Raw genomic sequence first — 24,217 nt, 5'->3', positions numbered from 1 at the left:
ACTACTGCTTCTGACTCTCCAAGAAACCTTTAGAAATTCCTTTGGTAGCTGTGCCCAGGAGTTCTTGCTGTGTGTTGTAAGAACCACGTGACTTGCCTTTTTGACCTATTTTTCCTAGGATATGAATCTACTATGTAAGAACGTTTTAAAAAATAAATACCAGATTTGGAAAGTCTTCAGTGCTTGTTTTGCTTCTAAATGCCTCCCTAAGAGTCTATAAAGTCAGGTCCTGTTGCAATAGGACTTGACTCGTCGTGGGGGAGAACCATGGGGCATCCTTTTCTGTATCAAGTGGTGTGACCAAGTTTTGGTGGATATATTCTGCATTTTCTTAGAAATACAGGAATCTTGGGCTTGGGCTCTGAGGAAGGACTTGCATCGGGAGTCAGCAACTTTCTGTGCCAAATGCTGGAGAATAATACTTCAGTGTCTGTGGCCCAGTGGTCTCTCTTACCACCATGGAGCAAAAGCAGACCTAGCATTGTGAGAATGAGGGCGTGTGGTTAGGTGCCGGTACAGCTTTGTCTGCATTTAAAAGGGAAGAAAGAAGGTAGCAGGCGTGCTTTGTCCTCCGCGCTATGGCCCGTGGAGCCTCGCGTGCATGTGCTGGGTTTCTGGTGAGTTATGGATCTTGCCCTTTAACCCCTGTGCACTTGGCGAGTGAGCAGGCTGCACAGTCATGCCTGTATGATGAGAGAAAGTGAGGGGAATCAGCTCTGCTTCTGCCAAACAAAGTCCTGCCCAGCTCGTTCCTGGAGTTCTGCATGTGTGGAAAAGGGGAGGGCCGTTAGAATTTTTGCAATTGAAAGTCTTCAACAACAGCAACAAATTTACTCTCAAAAGCTAAGAAACTAATAGAGTGATTCAGGAGTGTTATGCCTGAAATACTCTTAGTTCTTTGTGTATCTGTATTTTGGAGTTCAACTGTTTTATGATGATCTGAATTTCAGAGAGCTGCCTGATAGATGAGCTTTTGAAATAGAATCTGTTTTGAATCTTAGCATTGCTGTTACTTGGTTTTACAGTCAGTGAGGCCGTCTCTTGCTGACATCTGCTGTGTGGTGATCCCTTTGAACCATCCACTTTTTTTAAAAAAAAAAATTTATTTATTTTATTACAAAATCAGATATACAGAGAGGAGGAGAAACAGAGAGGAAGATCTTCCATCCGATGATTCACTCCCCAAGTGACCGCAACGGGCCGGTGCGCGCCGATCCGAAGCCAGAAACCTGGAACCTCTTCCAGGTCTCCCACGCGGGTGCAGGGTCCCAAAGCCTTTGGGCCATCCTCAACTGCTTTCCCAGGCCACAAGCAGGGAGCTGGATGGGAAGTGGAGCTGCCAGGATTAGAACCGGTGCCCATATGGGATCCCGGGGCGTTCAAGGCGAGGACTTCAGCCACTAGGCCACGCCGCCGGGCCCTGAACCATCCACTGGAACCTGTTGTGAGGAATAGTGGAGGCCTGTTTTCTCTCTGACTTGTGTGTGTATTGTCGTTGAGTTAGTGATTCATCCTGGAGAAGGGGGTAGCACTGTGGTACAAGGAGACCAGTTGGACAGGACACAACATCAGCAGACAAACTGATGTTTAAAGTCAGGCCTGAAAGCAGAGGCAGCTGGAGAAGCCGTGTTCCCGTCCTGTCCATCCTGAGCCCTGCCTGAGCACTGATTCCCATAAAGGTATTTTTTTCTAGAAGTTAAAAGTTAGATTCAGCTCTGCTTGGATCATGTCAGGTATACCTTCCATCGCATTCTGAAAGTCTGTAATGCAAGCAGTCTATAAACATAAGTGAGAATTCAATCATGCGATTCTGTACTGTTCACTTTTGTCTCCAAATGAAACATGAATCTTAATTTTAAATCCGTACTCCACCATTTACTAAGGGGAAATGATCAAAACCTTTCTCTTCTATAATTTTCTCGTGTAAATAATAATAGTGATGGAAATAGTAATAATGGAAATAAATAATGGAAAGCTTTAATTTTAAAATTACTTTAAATGAGATTTTAACTTCTGTGTGTATAAGTACACAGAATAGCATCTGGTAGGGAGTATTTGGTGTATACTCATCTAATTGAAGCTCCCGTATGTGACTGACTAGACGCAGAGCTGCATGGCGAAAGGGAAGACATGTTAGTCAGTAACTGAGGAAGAAGTGACACCTAGGTTAAAAGAAGCATTCCAGCAGGAAATAGAGTAAAACATCTCATGAACAATACTGAAGTGTTGATTTGCAAGAAGTATTCTGCTTTGAGCAGTCAGTTCGGGCTAGACGTGCGGATTGCCTGGCAGCCTCAGGACGCTGTCCTCTGAGGTCAGGAGCATTTGACTGGAAAGATTTGAAATTCCTTGGCTTGTATTTGAAAGAATGGCTTTGATTAGCAAATAGACCTAAGCCATGGTAGTATTTTTGTAATATCTGTCTGGAATGATTGAGAACAAGCCAAACTATTAAAACCTTGTGTGATTGTTTAAGGATTCTAATCTTTAAAATTTTTAATTTTTAAAATTGTATTTATCTGGGAGGCAAAAAGCCAAGAGCCAAACAAGCTCCCATCTGTGGGTTCACTCCCCAGACAGTCCAGGTGCAGCTGTTGCGGGCATCTGGGCAGTGAACCAGCAGATGCAAGATTGGTTGTGGTCGCTGTCATTCTTTTATTCAAGTAAATACAAATAGGTTAAAAATCTATGTGTAAAACGACTTTGTATGGCTTGAAAGCCACCAAGAATGAAGATGGCTGTCCTTCATGCAGCCATACAAAGTCGTTTTACACTTAGTTCCTACAACTATGGCTTCCTTAGCAGTAAGACATGCTAGTATGCCTCGACTTGAACATGTCTGGAATCCCTTGGATGCCTGTTTGCCCAGCTGCTGTTTGTTGCATAAGAGTGGAAAGCTGGTGCAACAGGAATCAGCAATGAAACCAAAAACCGGTCTTTCAGCTGGAAAGGGATGAAGTTTTCTTTGCTACGCAGAGTGCTTATGCTCGTCCAAGAAACGGGTGGTGCTGTTTCATTCCCATGTTCTGTGTTCTGTTCTTCGTGAAACAGCAGAATGGAGCGGTGCACTTCTAATAATCTAGGACTTCCAAGTTACAACTATAGAGTCTCTCTCTGTCTCTCTCTTTTTTTAATTACAAGATTTTGTTTTTATTGGGGTGCAAGATCTACAGAGATACAGGAAGATCTTCCAAACAGTTGCAGTAGCCAGAGCTGAGCTGGGCTGGAGCTACAAGGTGCTGATGTGTCTTCCATGCAGGTGCAGGGTCCCAAGGCTTTGGGCCGTCCTCGACTGCTTTCCCAGGCCATAGCAGGGAGCTGGAGGGGCAGTGGGGCTGCCAGACACAAACCAGCACCCACATGCGATACTGGCACTTGCAGTTGAGCTATTTATTGCACCTACCCCTAGAGTCTCTTATTGTTTTAAAATAACTTTGTGATCAGAAAAGCAACATTATGTATTAGTTATAGGCCTTTTGGAAAATGCAAGAAATGTGTTTACAACCCTGGGACACCTTTACTGATTATGTGTGCAACTTAGGTTGGAATAATGCTGTAGGTTTTTTGCAGCCTGCTCACTGGTGATCTGTTATATTGATATATTGTGTATATTTTAGAGGAAGTGGTATTTCATTAACAAAATTACTATATTGAAAATTTAAGAACTTTGAACTTTTATTTGCAAATTGTCTATTCCTTTGACCTGTTTTTGTTTGGGTATATTTACTGATGTGTTGGAGATCACCATGTATAAAATATATTGATTTTTTTTAATATATGCTATCGGTATTTTTCAAGTGTATTTTTCAAAATTTAGGCCATGCTAATGTCTGTGATTTAAATGATTGGCTATGGTTGATAATACCTCCTGCGTTTTCAGGGTTTCTGCAAATTATATGAAATATGAAAATCACTTTGGGAAATACTGAAGTCTTTTATAATCAAAATAGTTTAGTCTCTCATTTAGATCATTAGAATAGCTTGAGATAATCAATGAAATTTCTTCCTTTGGTAATTTAGAGGTGCTTTGGTAATATTTTGCATGACACATTTCTGGTGATAGATTCTATAAAAAAAAATCACTGCTCTTTTCAATTGCCTATTTTCCTGTCTTCTTGGAAGAAGTTTAAGAAGTTCGGCATATTGATAATCAGCAGATTCCAGGGGCCCATGCCCAGTCATTAATTAGAGAAGCTGCACTGTCTCTGAGGTCTGGTTGGTCATGATTGTTTCTGGCTGGCCATTCAGAGAGTATGCTCATGTGGCTCTTGAAGTAACTTTTAATACAATGCAGAGCTGCTTAGTGTGCCTGTGCCCAGGTTCCTCAAGCTGTCCGAGATGAAATGTCTCTGAAGGAAGAAACTGATGTGAAGACATGTTGTCTTAAACAGAAATACATTTTGCAGAACACATCCGTGGTTGTTTAAATATGATTGACTTTTACCCTAAGACCAAAGGGCGTTCTCCCTCTGAGTCTTACTAGAGCAGGCTTGTGAGTTGAATTGGCCGCTTCCGCAGCTGAAGCACTCACTGAGGCTCCCTGTCCGCAGGCGGAGGCGCGTCTGCTGGAGGAGCAGCGCAGGGTGCAGGTCTACCTGCATGAGAGCACGCAGGATGAGTTAGCCCGGAAGTGTGAACAGGTCCTCATCGAGAAACACCTGGAAATCTTCCACACAGAATTTCAGAATTTACTGGATGCCGACAAAAACGAAGGTGAGCCGTTAAGAGTTGTGAAAGGAGGTGGTCTTACCTGCAGCTTGGAGAGTCTGCCCCGAAATGACAGTATTACAAAGGGCAGTGTTAGTACAACGCATTCCAAAGCTGCCGTGTTTATGGATGTCAGGGTGCGCTTTTCCTGTGGCACACTTCTGGGGAGTACTTCCGGGGTGCCTCTACGGCTTGTCCCACGTGCTTGAACGTTAGGTAATTCTACCTCTGACTTTGACTTTGGGTGGTCTTCCTTTGAAAATTCTCTGAGGTTGTTTTGTGCTTTCCTTAGCAGCATGTTTACTGGGACACAGCCAGAGCTCATTTAAAGGATGCAAGTTCAGATTTGGGAATGTTTTTGTCTACGGTCCTCAAAAATTGAACATAGGCTATACATATGTTTAATGAAGAATTTAGAGGACTTTTTAGTATACCCATATAGATTTATTCATGTTTACACAAATGTTTGAATGCCTTCTATGGGTCAAATACAAATGATACCTTGATCTTCAATTTTACAAAGTATTATTACTATGGTTTCATATAGAAAACTTCTCTACTATGTTAATGGCATCTTATCCTAAGGAAAAAGTAAACTTTGCAATAGTATGACTTCATTGGCATTTGTATACCAAATAGAAAACATTGTGTTAAAATTGTATGGAGTCATAAGGGCTAAACTCATGGTTATTTTGTCTAAGAGTGTCTCCTGAATAGAACACATAATGGGTGCAGTGTGTCTCAGTGCTGTGCGGTGTGTCTCAGTGCTGCGGAGTGTGTCTCAGTGCTGTGGAGTGTGTCTCAGTGCTGTGGAGTGTGTCTCAGTGCTGTGTGGTGTGTCTCAGTGCTGTGCAGTGTGTCTCAGTGCTGTGGAGTGTGTCTCAGTGCTGTGTGGTGTGTCTCAGTGCTGTGGAGTGTGTCTCAGTGCTGTGGAGTGTGTCTCAGTGCTGCGGAGTGTGTCTCAGTGCTGCGAAGTGTGTCTCAGTGCTGTGCAGTGTGTCTCAGTGCTGTGGAGTGTGTCTCAGTGCTGTGCAGTGTGTCTCAGTGCTGTGGAGTGTGTCTCAGTGCTGTGGAGTGTGTCTCAGTGCTGTGCGGTGTGTCTCAGTGCTGTGCGGTGTGTCTCAGTGCTGTGGAGTGTGTCTCAGTGCTGTGCGGTGTGTCTCAGTGCTACCTTCTTCTTCCAGATCTGGGGCGCATGTACAACCTTGTCTCGAGAATCCAGGATGGCCTAGGAGAACTGAAAAAGCTGTTGGAGACACACATTCATAATCAGGGCCTTGCAGCAATTGAAAAGTGTGGAGAAGCAGCTCTGAATGTAAGTAGCCCTTCATTGGAAGTCGGCTGTATCTAACCTCTCAGCAGACACAAGTCACCCCGAGTCTTACATACCTTGGTTGAGACTTTTGAAGCAGAGTTCTCAGACATCTTTAGCAAATGCTTGCATGAATTATTTCAGGTGCTGTTTAAAATCATTTCATAATTACTGTGTTCTTACACTGGAAGAGAGAAGATTTTAATTAGTTCTTTAAGAACAGGTTTTATATTGAACTCATAAAACATTTCTGATTAAGAAAAATGGTTTTTCTAAACCTGATGCTCTGCGTGTTTCCCTGGGCTGCTCGCTGCGAGCTCTCGGAGCGCGGTTTGCACTGCCGCCTCGGCGCTCTGTGCTTCTGCGCAGCCTTTGCTGGGTGCTGCCTCCTCACCGTCTCCATTCCCAGTGATGGGGCAGCCAGGAACTTGAAGAAGCTCAAGGAGGAACAGGTGTACCCAGTATGTAACTGGCATACAGTAGAAACTAAAATATTTGCTGTAAGAAAGAATAAAAATTGAACAAGTGCAGCTACACAATAATTAGGAAATAATTGTTAATCATATATGGTAAATACAAAAGATACATTATAACGTCATCCATGATGGCTTTCTAGAGACCACTGGCTCAAATAAGGTTGTCTTGCATTAGCACAAGGATAATAATAATTTTATAATTATATATAATAATAATTTTAGCAGCATCTCATTACTTTGAGAACCTAATTTTTAATGTTTGTAGAGTTTTGCCTGATTGAGTTGAATCCTTGTATCTGAGATATGTACAATTAGCATCTTAATGCCATAGATGATAGTACAATTTTTTTTTTAGATTGATCACTTCATTTGAAAGGTAAAGTACATAGCAAGAAATCTTCTATCCACTGGTTCACTCCCAAAATAGTCACAATGGCCAGAGCTGAACCAGTTGGAAGCCAGCAGCTTCTTCAGGGTCTCCCACGTGAGTGCAGGGCCTCCACTGCTTCCGCAGGTGCACCAGCAGGGAGTGTTCAGGTCTTGAACCGGCGGCCGTAGGGGGTGCCGCACTGCATGTGGCAGCTCTCTGCACTGCTCCAGCACCAACTCAACACCAACTCCTTGGCGTTCTGGGTCACTCATGTGTTTGCTGTGGACTGAAGGGCTGCACGGTGCCCTAACAGTGTCCTCTGCTAAGTAAGATCCCTGAAGGGGGCCTCCTCCCAAGGTTTTCATTCATCTGGTCCTTCCATAATTGTGATCACACTATTAATCTTGTTGAAAACTATCTTTACTGCTAAGTGGCCTAGATGGAAGTTTCTAGAGATTGTATATTCATAGTATGATTCCAGTAGTATCTTCATGCTGCGTACTTTAGAAACTTTGATTTTTTTTTCTTAGGATTTTGTTTTCATACTTAAATGCTGATGTGGGCAGTAAAGGCTATGCCTGAGTAACTGGCTGCAGGGGAATTCCCCTCGTGATAGCCTTTCTGTACTGAATTAAAAGTGGCAGTCCGCCTTGGTAAAGCCCTTCGTGCCCTTCGTGCCCTGCACAGACACCCTTGCCAGCCACCACACTGGGAATGCAGGTCCTGGCTCCCCGTGGAGAACGGGGGCTTGCAGGCTGCACGGTGTTGGCATTGCACCCTGCTCCCTGCTCTGCAGGTCCCGGTGTGTTTGCAGTTCTGGCAGCCTTGGTTGAGGTTAACGATGCTGACACCCCATTGCTCTGACCAAAGACACATGAGAGTGTTGCTGATGCGGTGACTTGGGAGACTGGTACACAGATAGGCCAGCGTGGGATTTAAACCTGGCTCAGAGCTGGACAACAGCAGGATCAGTAATTGTTTCATAGCAGGTTACCCCAATGTTTCATTTTGGACTGAAAAAACAAGCAGGACATGATGGTAAATTTGCACATTTTACATAGCGTTAGAAATTTTCTGCAAGTAAATAAAAAAATTTGAGAGGTCTTCCATGCTGATGGGAGTGGGGAAAGCACAGACGTGTTCAGTAGTGGCAATACAGAAAGCCTTTGTAGAAAAAAGTTAAAAGTGGGGGAGGTCAGGCTGCTGGGGCTGCTACACCTGCTGGGATCGGAGGAGAGAAAGGGCATGGCCTATGGGCCAACTTGAGGAGAATCCCGCTAGCTGAAAGAGGAACAACTTTAAAAAAGTAACATGACGGGCCCGGCGGCGTGGCCTAGCGCCTAAAGTCCTCGCCTTGGACGCCCCGGGATCCCATATGGGCACCGGTTCTAGTTCCGGCAGCTCCACTTCCCATCCAGCTCCCTGCTTGTAGCCTGGGAAAGCAGTCGAGGACGGCCCAATGCATTGGGACCCTGCACCCGCGTGGGAGACCCGGAAGAGGTTCCTGGTTCCTGGCATCAGATCGGCGCAGCACCGGCCGTTGCGGCTCACTTGGGGAGTGAATCATCAGACGGAGGATCTTCCTCTCTGTCTCTCCTCCTCTCTGTATATCTGACTTTGTAATATAAATAAATCTTTAAAAAAAAGAAAGAAAAAAAATTATAGTGGGTAAAGCCACCACTTACAGTGGCTGTTCCGCTTCTGATCCAGCTCCCTGCTAGGAGCCTAGGAAAGTAACAGAAAATGACCCTAGTGCCTGGGTCATGTTGTCCACGTGGGATGCCTAGTGTTGGCCATTTGAGGAATGAGCAACAGTGCGAGATCTCAAATGTGTCTTCTCTAACGCCAATTTTGAGATAAATATTTAAAAAGAAAAACACGTTTATTTATTTGCAAGGCAAAGAAATGTTGAAGCACTGTTCAGATAGCATCCTGGACTGTGCCAGATGGAAACCCAGAACTCCATCTGGGTCTGCCATCTCCACAAGGTGGCAGGAAGCCCAGCGCCAGAGATGTCACCACCTGCTGCCTCGCAGGGTGCAGGCTGGCAGGAAGCTGAAAGGGAGAGCTGGGTGCGGCTCGTCCAGCACTGCCATACAAGGCGCAGGTGTCCCCAGTGGGAGCTGAAACCCCACCTGCTTCATTCTCACCCGCTTTCTGTTCCCTTTGAATGCTGTCCTTCATCAAATATTTGTGCAGGTAGGGAGCATAATTCTATTTTATTGAAATTATGGTTTTGTTTTTTCTGTGAGGCTGCCACAATGCTTAAGTGACTAATCCTTGGTGTGCGAGTGTTGACATCCCCCATGGGCGCTGGCTCGTGTCCTGGCTGCTCCACTTCCCCTCCAGCTCCCTGCTTATGGCCTCTGAAAGCAGTAGAGGACGGCCCAAAGCCTTGCAACTCTGCACCCACCCACCCACATTGGAGACCTGGAAGAAGCTCCTGGCTTCAAATCGACGTAGCTCCGGCCATTGCAGCATTCGGGGAGCGAACCAGTAGATGAAAAATTTATCTTTCTCTCCAATAAATATAATATTTGAGGAAGTGACAGAAGAGACGGAGACCTTTTTTTTTTTTTTTTTTTTTTTTTGTCTGCTGGTTCAACTCCCCCAGGGGGCTGCGGTGGCCATGTCTGAGCTGGATCGAAGCCGGGAGACAGGTGTCATGTGGGCAGCCTGGGCCCACGTGCTTCAGAGAGAGCAACAGGTGCTGGAACTGCTGCTGTGGCGTGGGATGCTGGGGCTGCAGGCTGCAGTTTAATGCGCTGTACCACAGTTTAGCCCCTGAAATTGTCTTTATTCTGTATTTCTTTATAATATTAAAGCTACAGTTATCTTTTTTTTTTTTAATAAAGATTATATATACTTTTCCATTTCCGCTCACTGCGCTGTGGCCGTGTCATCAGTTGAGCTCTGCCGGCTGGGCTGTCATGTCCACCTCCCAGGCTTCCAGGTTCCTGGCTCCTACCTGACTTAGCACATGGGCTTTGTCCTTCTTCCCAGGTGTTGAGGAAATGCTGTGTGAGTTCAGTGCTGATTCTCTTGTTGTCAGGCAGGATGCTCAGCTGTGACTTGGTTTCTTCATCTGTAAAATGGGAATCAGAGCAGCAGCCTCCATGTGATCGGGACAGCCTTGTCCGGGGCGAACTGCAGTGTGACTGATGGATGATCCCCACACTGTGTGTGCTGTAGATTTTGTCTTTATTATTTTTTCTCAGCTTTGTGTCCTTTGTCACGTTGCTCACCTACAATTGCAGTTCATTGCTCTCATGGTGTCCTGTGGTCTTCAGTCTACCCTCCTGCTGTGGGCTGGCCCGGGGCCCCCCATCCCTCTCCCTTGCCCATCTTAGGAGCAGGAGGTTCTTGGGTTGCTCTGACTTCACAGCCTGTGTCGGAGCTCCCTTCTTTGTGGCCAAGCCCAGGCAATGCTTGTATCACCTGCCGGCTGAGTTCTGTCTTGTCACCTGGCTGTCAGTTGGCCAACGTCCAAAACATAGGCTGATCAAAGCTGTCACTGTGAAAATGTCATTTTCATCAATCTGCTGAGATTTCACCATTTTTAGTGCAAGCTTGAAATCTACTTAATTTTGGGTGTGGAAAAATTATTTTCTTGAATTAAAGCTAAAGATAAAATGTCCCGTGTGTTTCAGAGATACAGCCAAAGGTGGTTATTATAATTTTATTATTAGTATATCTTATTGGTTAACTTGTTACAGAAATATCTAAACCTCCTAATGCGACCATAGTAATCAACTCCTGTGTTTCTCTCCTGCCAAGGACCCCAAAATGTACGTGCAGACCGTGCTGGATGTCCACAGGAAGTACAACGCCCTGGTCATGTCGGCGTTCAACAACGACGCCGGCTTCGTGGCTGCACTTGATAAGGTGAGGCGCGTGCTGGGGCCTCGGGCTCCGCACCCTCCGTGCGGGCGAGCTCAGGCCGCCGGGCCTCACGCTGCCTTGTGTTCTGCAGGCCTGTGGTCGCTTCATCAACAACAATGCAGTAACCAAAATGGCTCAGTCGTCCAGTAAGTCCCCTGAGCTGCTGGCTCGATACTGTGACTCCTTGTTGAAGAAAAGGTATTTAGATGACTTTGTTTTTTTCTGAGTGAGCTTATTTGAAATACCAGCTTGTATTTAGGGAATGAAATTTACATTACATTTTACAAATATTTCATGCCATTTTAGAAAATACTTGAAAATGTAGTAACATCCTCTTTGCAATAGGGAACCTGCACTAGCTCCCACTACTTGTCCTTTAAAGCGGAAGGTCGTGCGCGAGGGCACTCCTGCTGTTTGCTGTGCTCCCAAACTGTCTCCCTCAAATGAGTCTGTTACTGTTGCAGTCTGTGGTTTTGATCAAGTCTCTCAACTGATACTTCTCCTGATTAGTTTATGTGAATGAAGAGCTGGAGGTGACATGTCTAATACAGTTCTCACCTCCGTGTTATATTTCTGAAGTTCTCATTTGATTTGTCCTTTCTGTGTCTGTTCTGACTTTCCTGAGCTGCTTTTTCACTTTTGCCAGTTTGGTTCAGAAGTATTCGGGGCTGTATTTTACTATTCCCAACGGTAATCGACCAAAGTAAGACTTCCATGCAAGGGGATGGGGCCTCTTCAGGCTTTCAACGCCCACATTCTACTGCTTTGGGGTTCATTAGTCATGTTTGAAGCAGCTCGCCAAGGCTAACTAAGCCCATTCCGAACGACAGGACAGCAGAAGCTGCACGCTAGGGCCCCGCAGCCCGAGCTCTCGGCTGTCTTCACTAAAGTGTTGACAAACCAAATTGAAGCAGTGAGCTAAAATGTATTTCTTCATTTTTAGGAATGTAAGGAAGGCTCAGTAGCAATAAATTCAATGTGATTTACTGTATTAACTAAGTGCACACTGTATGGTCATCTTGGTAGACGGTGAGAAAGCATTTGGAAGCGGTCAGTGGGGGTGTGTCTTCGCCCAGAGCCTGTGAGATGCCGAGGGCTGGGTCTGGTCCTGTTTACTGCAGGGATGGTCTGGTGTGTTCTGAGCAGATCCTGGGATGGAATGTTTCCAGGAATGAAAAGGGCTTCATTGCAGTTTTGTAAAGTAATGACTTCAAGCGTGGAGCTCACCATGTTTAGTTCTGCTGTGTGACAGACACTGAACGTGTATGCTTGGATTTTCATTGGTGGCCTCGTGAAGTCCACCGAGTCACCCGGGCGGAGATATTCTGGAGGGTTCCATGATGAGCAGGTATTAGTGTCATTCAGTAGCCGCTGGCTTCGGCTTCTCCCGGGAAAGAGCAACAGCTGGCCTCCAGGTGTGAAGATTAGGGCTAGATAAAAGGTCATTTTTGGAGACTATGAATATCTTCTGTTGATTGTCATGTTGCATATTCCAAATGACTGTTTCATCGTCCGTGTACTGGCGATAGGGTTACAGTATGGAATTTCCACGTAGCTGCAGGCAAGGGAAGTTAGCTTCCCTCTTGCACGCGGATCGTTTGCACACCGACTCGGCTCGCTGCTGGGCCGGCTGGCTAAGTGACGTGTGGTCAGATGCTTGCCGGGCTGGCTCACGACACCGTGCCTTCTTAAAACTTGCAGTTCCAAGAACCCAGAGGAGGCTGAGCTTGAAGACACACTCAATCAAGTGGTAAGGTGCTTCATAATCACATTTGTTTTCCCTGTTTATTTCATGGATTGTCTGTTAGGTTATTCATATAGGATGTCTGAATGAGAAAATGTTTCAAATCTATAATTTTACTCCCTAAACTGAGTTACAAATTTAGCATTTTATTTTGTTCATTATTACCAAATCTAGTCCTACTTACTGTGTTTTTTTTAAAGATTTATTTTTATTGGAAAGGCAGATATACAGAGAGGAGGAGAGACAGAGAGGAAGAGCTTCCATCCAATGATTCACTCCCCAAGTGAGCCGCAACGGCCGGTGCTGCGCCGATCCGAAGCCGGGAACCAGGAACCTCTTCTGGGTCTCCCACGCGGGCGCAGGGTCCCAATGCATTGGGCCGTCCTCAACTGCTTTCCCAGGCCACAGGCAGGGAGCTGGATGGGAAGTGGAGCTGCCGGGATTAGAACCGGTGCCCATATGGGATCCCAGGGCGTTCAAGGCGAGGACTTTAGCCGCTAGGCCACGCCGCCGGGCCCTAATGTGGTTTTAAGAGGTGAATGGAAATACCTGAAGCCTCTGGTGTAGTTTTTGTGTTTGTTTTTAACCATATAAATGCCGGCAGCCAGGCCCAGCCACAGCTAAGCATGCCTGCTGCTGCAGCGTGCGGTCAGGCCAGGCAGCCTGGGAGCGGGCCTGGTGAAGTGTGTTCTCTCGGGGCTTTGGCAGATGGTTGTCTTCAAGTACATAGAGGACAAGGACGTGTTTCAGAAGTTCTACGCAAAGATGCTGGCCAAGCGACTGGTGCATCAGAACAGCGCGAGCGACGACGCTGAAGCAAGCATGATCTCCAAGTTAAAGGTGAGCTTCCTCTTGACCTTGAACCTTCCCGTTTGCCTCACTGAGTAGTGGTTGGTGCCTGCAGTTTGCCTAGAGTGCAGTGTGAGCTCTGCTGCTCCCTGCAGAGAGTCCCCCAGAGCTGTGGTGTCCTCTCTCCCTCCCAGACTTCCTGGCTCCTGCCTGGTTGGCTTTGAGCCAGTGGGCCATCCTGGTTTGCTGTGGACTTGGCTAACACTCCACCAGGGCCTTGGCTGGCCAGGAGTTCTTCCTCTGGCTTCTTTGCAGTCCAGCCTGTGCGTGTTTTGCCGCTTGCCTGCCTGTCAAGTGACTGCATGTCTCGTGGCATGCTTCGCTTTGATCTGAAATTAGAGCTGTGTGGCTGGCCGACTGCTGAGACTGCCAGCACAAAGCACCACAGACAGTGTGGCTCACACGACAGCAGTGGAGTCTGCCCAACTCTGGAGGCCACAAAGTCTAAGATCGGGGTGCCAGCTGGTGGGCCCCCAAGGAGGGCTGGTCGTCTCCCTGGCTCCTCCCGTGACCAGGAGCCCTGAGGAAGCTCTCTGTGTCTTAGACAAGGACACAGGCCAAGGTTCAGACCTCAGCTAAAGCCTGTGTGTCCCACAGACACCATCTCTAAGTAGCATCCCTGGGGGGCGGGGCAGTGTGGCTGCCATCCTGAGTAGGGTGAGGAGCAGAGGTTCCTTCGTCCTGGTTCTCCCACAGCGACACAAGAGCTTGCTCCTAGGAACGCCAGTAACGGCTGTTACGATTACAGACCAAACTCTCTAGCTCCTACCTGAACTATTGAATGGTGTATTAACTGTAGATATTTGTGCCTTTGCTAGTAGGTTCATACAGTTAGGTAATAATACGTACTCTGCCTTCTCTTGCGTGCATACATCCCTGTACAAATTCATGACACGGCGGCCTGGGTTCACTTCAGCAAGCCTGTGGTTTTGAGTATACATCTAAGCTTCAGCGAATGTTTCAAGATATCGGTGTAAGCAAAGACTTGAACGAGCAGTTCAAAAAGCACCTGACGAATTCGGAACCCCTGGACTGTGAGTATGTGTGAGGAAAGCTGCCGGCGTGCGAGCAGGATTCCTCCTGGGCCTGGCTGTCCACTCCTGGCCGCACTGTGCCTGCCGAGGTGGCCCGGGGGAGCTCTCGGTGCTGGCCCAGGGACCTGCCGTGGGGTCCCAGGCCCGAGGACTGGCCAGCCCACACTCCAGAGAGGGACTTGCCAGCTGGTTGATTTTTCTTTTTTGGAGGGGGCAGGAGATGTTTTTTTAAATTTAAGGAAACTTGCTTGGCCTATGTACTAGCTAAGCCCAGGTCCTGGTAACTGCAGGTGGGATTAGGGGTCAGGGCCCTGAGCTGCGGGCATCCATTGCCCTGGGAGAGGCAGCTGTGTGCCTTCTTCAGGGCTTGCTCTAACAAGAGGCCAGCGTACTTATATTTAGCTCATCACGTGAGCATTTTTGTCGTTTTAAATGAAAAAATTGGGAATTTTGTTGTTCCCAAACCAAAACTTTATTCCATTATCAATCTTAAGATTTTTACAAATGAAGATTTCCGCTGTCTGCTCATGTGAAGTTACTGTGTGTGTGTTTCCAGTAGTGAGTGGCCATGGGAAAGGAAGCGGTTTGCTCTCACCGCTTTGGGGTGCCCGAGTTCAGTGCCGTGGGGCCCTGTCGGGTCCGTGCAGCTGCTCCCCAAGTTCCTGCAGCGCCTTCCTGAGCCAGCGCACGCATGCAGAAAGGTTACAAGGAGGGAGAGAACTGTTGTCTCAGACTTCTGCTAACACCCTGCTAGGTTCAGTTCTGAGTTTTACATTCGGGCAGAGTGTGTCATGATGCCTTTGCTGACGGTGTGTCCCGAACCCCTCCCGCCCTCCCGCAGTGGACTTCAGCATTCAGGTGCTGAGCTCCGGATCCTGGCCCTTCCAGCAGTCCTGCACGTTCGCCTTGCCGTCCGAGGTGAGGGTGGGAGCGGGCAGGCGGCACTGTTGGCAGGGGCACTGGGGGTGTTGGGGGCATGGGCCATCTATGTGACAGCTCACCACAGCAGACTGGTCCACTTGAATAGAGTGGAACCCGGTATGGTCCGTAATAGCCTTGCTAGTGCCTAGTAAAAGCTTGCTTGGTTGTATCTTCTGATGGTTCAAGTGCTCACCGGTCACATGCCCTCCTCTGGAAGCCCCAGTCTTGTCCTGTAACCACCAACAGTGTGCCTTATTTAGCCATGCTGAGCCTAGCCCCCAGGGGTGCACACGTGTGCCACTGGCCCTGTCCTTGCCCGCAGCTGGAGCGAAGCTATCAGCGCTTCACGGCCTTCTACGCCAGCCGGCACAGCGGGAGGAAGCTGACGTGGCTCTACCAGCTGTCCAAAGGAGAGCTGGTGACCAACTGCTTCAAAAACAGATACACTTTGCAGGTAAGGTCGCTGCTTCATTCTGGACACCTGGTAGAATCAGATGACTGGCAGAGCCTCTGGGGAAGCAGGCCAAGGCCAGAGGTCAGGTTGTAAGGCAGCCGAGCTGATTCCGGGTCCTTCCGGGAGAGGGACAAGTTCCTGCAGGCCTGGGCCTCAGGGTTCTCCTCCAGGAAGCAGTGATGTTCACACTTACACTTTCGAAGTGGTGCAACAATTTGATGAAATAACATATTAAGTATGTAGCATAATCTCCCTGGAACATGTGAAAAGTTCAGATGGGGGCTTACGAAGTTGGACTCCTCAGCATCATTACGGCGACAGCTGTTTGCCTTTGGCAGAGCAGTTTCAGATCAATGTTAACCCTCAGTCCCTACAGCAGTACTGAGTGCTGTGTGACTGGGTAGCTAGTACCATTTGCCTCTTGTGGATTAGACAAATGGGGCTTTGGGAAAGGTGAGTGGCTCTGAATCCTTGCTTCTGTGTGCCAGACCAAGTTTCGAGCAAGGGCTTCGTAGCTGGGCGCTTGGGAAGGGTGGCCGTCACAGTCTCGCGAGCTCTCGGTGCTTCTAACTGTTCAGAACTTGGAGGATTGCAAACTTCAGTGACTCTATTGCCATAAAATCCTTACAGGTCTGAGTCCCACCCCGTTCAGAGGTCACCTTGAGTGTCCTTCCTAGCCACATGGGACAGACGTGTACCCCTAGGCATGCCCCAGCACAGAGTCCCTCCCTCCGCACCTGCCGCTCACCCCCTCGGCTCTGCCGGCGCAGCCTCTCAGAACCCTACGCCTGCTGCCCACTCAGGTCTGCTGCCAAGGGGGTCCTGAAACAGACACGTAGCATCCCTTTCACTTTCCGTGGACCAGTGCCTTGCCTGCTTGTTGTCGTGGGTCAGGTGGCGTGACTGTTCACTGCCTCACGCTCCAGCTCAGAACAGTGAGTCTGCGCACAGCTGGGCTTTGCCTCACAGATGTGCTCACTCAGTGCGCAGGTGCTGGTCCATAATGTACCAAAGACGGATTTCCTTGGCGCAGGTGCCAAAGTGGCTTGGCAGGGCTGGTGCCAGACGTGGCTGTGTGGCAGGGGAGCAGGCGGGTGTGCTGTATTTTTACATGGACAGCACACTTCAGATGAAAAGTCAAGGTCACTTTAATGTTGGGGAAGGTGGGGATGCCCTTTGAGCCACGCGTGGCCTTGCAGTGGCTGTGGGTATGATTTCACTGTCTTCCTTTACCAGTTTAGCAGTGCAGGATTGATCCCACTGACGAATCCTTCAGTTAAGCTGCATTCGGGGTTGTTGATTCTACGCATTTAGATTTCTCTTCTCTTTGTTTTACATGTGGGGCCCCCAAGGCCTCTACGTTCCAGATGGCAATCCTGCTGCAGTACAACACGGAGGACGCGTACACCGTGCAGCAGCTGACCGACAGCACGCAGATCAAAATGGTACCCACACGTCACCCAGCTGCTCGTGTGTGTGTGGCACGAAAGGGGAGAAAGTATGGGTGTCTTTGATTTGAAATGGACATTTGCGTCATGAATGTAATTTGCTCTTATCCCAGGATTTTAATATAGCTCACAAAGGGCTGAATTTTTTCTTTCCGTCTTAACACTCACACCCCATGGCATGCTTTTCTCTCACTCAAGTAACCGTCTCTCTTTTCTAAAAAGATTTATTTGTTTTTATTGGAAAGCCAGATTTACAGAGAGGAGGGACAGAGAAAGATTTCCATCAGCTGGTTCACTCCCAGAATGGCTTCAGTGGCCAAAGCTGAGCCGATCTGAAGCCAGGAGCCAGGAGCCTCTTCCAGGTCTCCCCACACAGGTGCAGGGTCCCACGGCTTTGGGCCGTCCTCGACTGCTTTCCCAGACCATGAGCAGAGAGCTAGATTGGAGGTGGAGCAGCTGGGACACGAACCTGCACCCATATGGGATTCGGGCACTTGCAGACAGATTTAGCCAGTCGAGCCATCATGCTGGTCCCCTCAAATAATCAGTTATTAAATGTTTTTTCCAGCTAGACTTTTGCTACTAAGCATTAATCTTTACTTAATTTTACTATTATTCTTACTATTGTTTGTTTTTTAATTGAGAATTCAGATAATACAATTTTGCATATTAAAATTCACCATATTGGGCCTGGCGGCGTGGCCTAGCTGCTAAAGTCCTTGCCTTGAACACGCCGGGATCCCATATGGGCGCCGGTTCTAATCCCGGCAGCTCCACTTTCCCAGCCAGCTCCCTGCTCGTGGCCTGGGAAAGCAGTTGAAGACAGCCCAAAGCCTTGGGAGACCTGGAGGAAGTTCCTGGTTACTTGCTTCGGATCGGCACAGCACTGGCTATTGCAGCCACTTGGGGAGTGAATCATCGGATGGAATATCTTCCTGTCCGTCTCTCCTCCTCTCTGTATATCTGACTTTGTAATAAAAATAAATAAAATCTTAAAAAAAAAATCACCATATTAAATGCAGTCATAACGTGTGGCCTTGGAGTGTGCCACCTTCCCCTGGTGCCCTGTTCTCAAGGCCACCTGCTGCATGTTCTCAGTCCCTCTCTGGTACTTGCCCCGTGCTCAGTCTCTGGATGGACCATATTTTGGCATTCAGCAGTTGGTGGACATTTGAACCGTTTCCCTTTCTGCGTATGGGTGCATACCGGGTGAGGAGTTCTTGGTTCGTGTCTGTAGTTCACGTTGGCGGGTTCGAGCAGCGCACGCTGGCCGCGGCGGTTTGTACGCTCACCAGCAGCCCGAGGGCTCCACATCCTCCACGTCGGTGGCTTTCCATTCCTTCCTTGTTGCATTGGCGCTTCATCCTGGTGGGCTTGAAGCAATTCCATCGTCGTGTTGGTTTGCACTGTCCTGGCAATAGACGCTATTTGGAAGCTTTTAATTTGTTTATTAGCTATTTGTGTGTCTTCAGTGAAATGTCTTTTCAACCCCTGCCCATTTTTCAGTTTGGTTATTGACCTTATCATTGCTGAATTGGAAGAAATCTTCATACGGTCTCGTAAATACATCCCACAGGAGATCCGTGACGTGCGAACCCTTCTCTCCTGTTCAGTGAGATGTATTTCCACTTAGTCACATAGACAATTTTTTAAATTCTGATGAGGCCCACTTTGTTCCTTCTTTAGTTGTGTGCGATTTTTGGTATAATGACTGAGGAATTATTGCGTGTTAGAACTCACAGATTACTTTTCTACTGACTAGTGCCAGCAACTTGATTGTAAGGCAGTTGGCCAAGGATGTTTGCGTTGAGTTACGGGTTCTCAGTACTTTTCCAGTGACTCGAATGTTTTCCCCCTTTGCCCTTAGGGTGTTGATCGCTGTTGTTTTGTAGTGAAGTGTTGAAGTGCAGACTTCTAACTCAGTGTTGCTTCTGAAACATTTCAGTGCTATTCTGAGTCCCTTCCTTTGCCACATGAAATTCCCAGCCCGTTTCTGGAGAAAGGCTAGTGGAGATCTTGCTAAGGGCCTGCACTGCACCTGTGGAGTGCCTTGGGCAGTGTTAGCATTGTCGCAGTGTGATTTTCCAATCCATGAATGTGATACGGCTTTCTGTCTGTTGAGGTCTTTTTTTCTTTTTCAAGTGTGTTCTGCAGTTTTCAGTGTGTGTTTCTTGTACTTTGGTTAAATTTCTTTCTGAGTATTTTTGATGCTATTGTAAATGAAATAACTTTCTTACTCCGATTGATGATTACTAACAGAAAGAAATGGCTGGATTCCACACCAAGTAACTCGTAACTTTCACAAAGTCAGTAACCAGCTCTGGTAGTTTGGGGAAGGGAATAAATTCCTTAGGATTTTTAAAAATATAATCATGCCATCCGCAAATACAGTTCTAATTCCTCCTTTCTCTGTTGGGATGCTTTCATTTTGCCCCATTCTAACTTGAAAGTCTGCTGGAATGTTGACTAGGTGTGGTCAGAGTAAGTCTCCTTATCTTGTTCCTGCTCTCAGGGACAAAGCTGTCCCTTGTGACATAGTTGTGGCTTCTTCCAGAGGTTCCCTTGTTGGAGTTTTATAGTTGATGGAGTAATGTTGGATTTCCTCCTGCTCATCTTGCTCTGTTGAGATGACTCTGTGCTGTTTGTCCGTGGAGTGCTTCGTCCTAGTTGAGCCAGTATATTGTGTTCTGGGGTAGAGTCTAGCCATTCCTTCCCTGGGCTGCTGCAGGAGGAGCAAACCGAACCCTAAGTCCAAACTGGCTCAAACCCAAAGCCGCTGAGCGCCGTCGTGGTGCGCAGAGAGTTTCACGTTTGGACACTGTGGATTATTCAATTAGAGATTATTCAAGTCAGTCCCAAATGTTCTTGCAGCATCCAATAACAGAGTGAGCTTGTGCCTCTCCTGGGGTTCCTTGCTCATCCTCCTTGCTCACATGAGGATCGGGCGACAGGCTGGCAGGTGGCCTGGCCACCTTTGCTTGGCCTGCTAATCCGGACGCTGTCCTAGTCTAAGCTCCTTGCCACGGCGGCAGCATTCCCTTGTTGAGGCCATAGCTGCTGTCGCCCTCCCCACTGTACACATTGTCCAGGCAAGTCAGGTTCAGTTCACACAGTGACCCTTGGTGGCCTCAGAGCTGGGGCTTTGGAGCAGTGGCAAGGCCAGCAGCCCGTCGCCCTGGCAGCCTGGGCATTAGAAGCAGTGCCCTGTCTGGGGGCATGCAGGGGGTGACCACGGAGGGTGATGGTTGTGCTCTCACAGGGTGAGAGCTCTCGGGGGCCTCTATCCCACAGCCACATATAACAAGTGTCAGCTTTTATTACTGATCCATCAAGGCCAGGAAGGGATTGGTTTTTAGAAGGGAGAGGAAGTAGTAAATTCAGAGACCCTCTAAGAAGTGCGTTTCCCGCCTGTGGACATGATCTGATTGGGTGATGACTGTTGTCATTAAATGGTTGATTCTTTCCGCCACCCCACCCTGCCCCCTGGAAAATGGACGATGGGGGTGTCTGGGGCTGTTACTGTAAAGAGAAGTACATCTTCCTTTTACCTCACCATGTTTTTCTTCAATTGCAGGACATTTTGGCCCAGGTCCTACAGATTTTGCTGAAGTCGAAGTTGCTGGTACGTGCTGTGTTTTTATGCAGTTCCCAGGAAGCCGCCCCTGGAGGCTGTGTAGTTAACAGCCGTTTTTTTTCTTACAGGTCTTGGAAGATGAAAATGCGAATGTTGATGAGGTGGAACTGAAGCCAGATACTTTAATAAAATTATATCTTGGTTATAAAAAGTAAGAAAACTCTAATAAATAGGTGGTCCTGTGCCATAGACATCCCCCAGCCCTGCGAGTGCATTTCTATGAAACCTGAGGCAGACGACAAACTCGGCCTGCTGGGTCCCAAGCCGGACACAGCCAGCCTCAAGGCCACATAGTGGAGGTTCTGGGGGTCCTTCCACTTGCCTCGGAGTTTAGGGGTTTTGTTGGACAAGTAAGCCTAGGAAGTTTAGACTCCTGTGTCCAGGCGTCTTGATTCTGTTTTGTCTGACGTCCTGGGGAGGCAGCCGAAGGAGCTGGCTTGCCTGCAGCACAGATGGCATGGCTGGCAGCAGAGAAGGAAACCTCCCTGCTTGGGGACATGGGGAGCTGGGGGCAGCACGTTCCCTGCGGTGGCCGGGACTTGCGTGGGAGGAGCTGTCAAGGTAGAAAACCGGAAGCCTCAGTCAGCCTCCTGTTGAGACAGTGATTGGCCCCCGACTCTCTTGACAGTAAGAAGCTAAGGGTTAACATCAATGTGCCAATGAAGACTGAGCAGAAGCAGGAGCAAGAAACCACACACAAGAACATAGAGGAAGACCGCAAACTGCTGATTCAGGTGAGCGGCGGCCGTGGGCGCGGGCGTGCGCTGCTTGTCCCCATTGGGTGGGCCTGGGGGTGGCGGCCGGGATGGCGGGGGCTGTGGTGGCATGGCAGGTGGTTTGAGGAGAGGATGAGCAGCTCCCGCGGGCCTGAAGATGCGTTTTTGTTGTTGTTGTTGTTACTGTTTTGGTTTTTTGGGTTTTTTCTTTAAAAATGCTTTGTGATTGTTGGTGAAAGTGCTCACAAGGTCAGAGTCCACTAAAGCTGTGGCCGCATTGGAACGGAAGCCTGTGTGAAGGAGGGGCTCCCCAGCCCCCCGCAGCCCGGGGACGGGTGGCAGCAGGCGCTGGCGCTGCGGGCAGCAGCCGGAGTGCGTCTCTTTGCTTGCGCAGGCGGCCATTGTGAGGATCATGAAGATGAGGAAGGTTCTGAAACACCAGCAGTTACTCGGCGAGGTTCTCACGCAGCTCTCCTCCAGGTTCAAGCCTCGGGTCCCCGTCATCAAGGTACGGAGCTGGCAGGGGCCTTCCCCATGTGGCGAAGGCAGGTGGCTTCTTCAGTGATCACTCCACGCGAGAAAATCTACTTCATCGCAATTTTTAACTGGAATACATTTATACAGAGCACACCATTTGGCCATTTACACAAAGTGAACCTGTGTTGGGGGTCACTGCGACAAAGACGAAGCCTGGCCAGCTTGCGCAGGCTCGGGCACTCACGCTGGTGATCTCAGGGCAGCAGGAAAACCCACCTCCCTGCAACAGAGTGGGGGGCCCTGGGTGACCCTCAAGTTACACTGCATGCGGGTGCAGGGTGTGACCGGTCCTGCTCTGGAGGCAGCCCGATGTGGGCAGGAAGGCTGAGTGGGGCCCGGGCGCTGCCGGCCAGCTCTGCAGAGGGCTCGGCACCCCAGCAAAGGAGATGCCCCAGCTCTGTTCTCCAGGCAGTATCTGCTGCCCAGGGACAGGCCTTTTGTGTGGGGTCAGTTTCCTGCCCACTGAACTCCCAAGAGGGGCAGACCCCGAGGTGAGGCTGGCCTGTTCCCATGGCTCATAATTGTCTTTCTCTTCCCGTTTCATTTCCTCTTCGTTTTCAAACCCCCAGAAATGCATCGACATTTTGATTGAGAAGGAGTATCTGGAGCGGGTGGATGGTGAAAAGGACACCTACAGCTACTTGGCTTAGCCCTTCTAGAAGGGTCTGACTGCGTGACCCGCGGCAAACAGCTCATGTTGGAAAGAATGAAAACACCTCGAGTTCGTAGCAGCCAGCCTGCCACCATGGACCTCCCTTTTTACAGCTGAGACTGGACTCCCACCAGCCGGTCTCGGCCCACACCAGAACTGCTCAGGATTGTCACATTTCAAGTCTGTAAATATGGACACCGATGCCATTTAACCTAATTTAAGAACAGAGGGGAATTGAACCTTTCATGCTGAGGGCTGCATGCGACTGCATTTAAATCAATACATTGGCTGCCTGAGGGCCAGCTGCCGGCTGGGCCAGCACTTGGAGAGCGAGTCTGAACGGGCCCACGTGTACTCTGCTATGAAGAACCATTTGTATAGTGTGTTTCATTTTCTAATGTGTGAAATAAAGAAAATTAAAGGATTTCTGTACAAGTTGCATTTGGTTTTAAGTTTTACTAATTTCTATATGTAAATAAAGATATAGATTGTGCAGGTTTTTATTCCTAGTGTCTTCCTGTAGTGTAAAAAGAGCCACATCCTTCAGACTGAAGATGGTTTTCAATGCTGTGATCTGGCTTGCTGGTTTCTCCGCACTCCCCTAGAGACTGGAACGCAGCACCGGAGACTGTGGCCACGGAGGACTCTGTTGGACGCTTGTGAGGATGGAAAGGGTTAATCCTGACATGCTGTGTGGGAAATTACAACTCCCTTGGAACAGCCTTTAAGCCGCAGGTGAGCCTCTAGGCCCTGCATCCCAGACCCCTGGGGCCCTGCTCCCTGCACAATCAGACAATCGGCCTGGAGGACGCTGGCAGCCGGAGGCGCAGTGGAGCCTCCTCCCAGGCTTGCTCTGGCCCTAGCTAGTTAGCCTAACAGGAGCACAGATGGAAACCTCGCTCTCCCTGGGGTGATTCACTGGCTTAGAGGCTCAGTCCTGCTGGGCTCTTACAAAAGGTGCTGTGGTTCTGCTCACGTCCTGGAGACCCCCTTCCCTGCACGTGTCAGGCCACAGAGCAGCAGCCTGGGAGATTAGGAGTGAGGCTCAGGGCCACAGCTTCTGCGCTGGGAGCCGTCCTCCCAGCAGTCCTCAGTGCCCAAGGCCAGCTCTGCAAGCCAGTGACAGGATCGCTCAGGTGAGCAGTGGTTGGCAACCTGGTGCGTAACCGTTTCACCTAAAGCAGTGTGGGTCATGCAGCAAGGTGCACGGGCCCAGCACTTCAAGGGTTCCCCTACTCAGCCATCCCCCCTCAGGTCCTTCCCTGGAATCCTGTGTCCTTGCAGTGCAGGAGCCCGGGACTCGGGTTCTGCTGGAAACTGTCCCCAGCACCTGAGCTGTGAGTCACAACATGGCTTCTCACGATTCACTCCTCCGCTGTGAAGCAGCCACGACCCCACTCTGCACCTGCGCGAGTCCCACCCGGAACCAGAATGCCGGAAGGAGGTTCTGCTGGGATCTCCAGGGCCTGCAGAAGCTGGCA

At 48.7% G+C, this 24,217-nt stretch overlaps 1 protein-coding gene across 3 annotated transcripts in view; it reads left to right on the top strand.

The window, feature by feature from the left end:
* CUL1 (cullin 1) overlaps positions 1-23,160 on the top strand; it is a 69,282-nt gene extending 46,122 nt beyond the window's left edge. For all 3 annotated transcript variants that reach the window (XM_058655001.1, XM_058655000.1, XM_058655002.1), the window contains 15 exons: positions 4,551-4,713; positions 5,892-6,022; positions 10,643-10,750; positions 10,839-10,945; positions 12,449-12,497; positions 13,200-13,331; positions 14,257-14,374; positions 15,216-15,292; positions 15,618-15,749; positions 17,102-17,194; positions 20,772-20,819; positions 20,900-20,982; positions 21,460-21,565; positions 21,942-22,055; positions 22,654-23,160. In XM_058655001.1, coding sequence (XP_058510984.1) covers positions 4,551-4,713; positions 5,892-6,022; positions 10,643-10,750; positions 10,839-10,945; positions 12,449-12,497; positions 13,200-13,331; positions 14,257-14,374; positions 15,216-15,292; positions 15,618-15,749; positions 17,102-17,194; positions 20,772-20,819; positions 20,900-20,982; positions 21,460-21,565; positions 21,942-22,055; positions 22,654-22,734 — 1,542 coding nt within the window. In that variant the 3' untranslated portion in view covers positions 22,735-23,160. The remainder of the gene's footprint in view (positions 1-4,550; positions 4,714-5,891; positions 6,023-10,642; positions 10,751-10,838; positions 10,946-12,448; positions 12,498-13,199; positions 13,332-14,256; positions 14,375-15,215; positions 15,293-15,617; positions 15,750-17,101; positions 17,195-20,771; positions 20,820-20,899; positions 20,983-21,459; positions 21,566-21,941; positions 22,056-22,653) is intronic.
* The last annotated feature ends 1,057 nt before the right edge of the window (positions 23,161-24,217 follow it).

The sequence above is a fragment of the Ochotona princeps genome, chromosome 25, assembly GCF_030435755.1.
Source record: "Ochotona princeps isolate mOchPri1 chromosome 25, mOchPri1.hap1, whole genome shotgun sequence".
In the NCBI taxonomy this organism is placed as follows: Eukaryota; Metazoa; Chordata; class Mammalia; order Lagomorpha; family Ochotonidae; genus Ochotona; species Ochotona princeps.
Note: the sequence above shows the minus strand (reverse complement) of the source record. Positions and strands in the feature narration are given on the sequence as shown.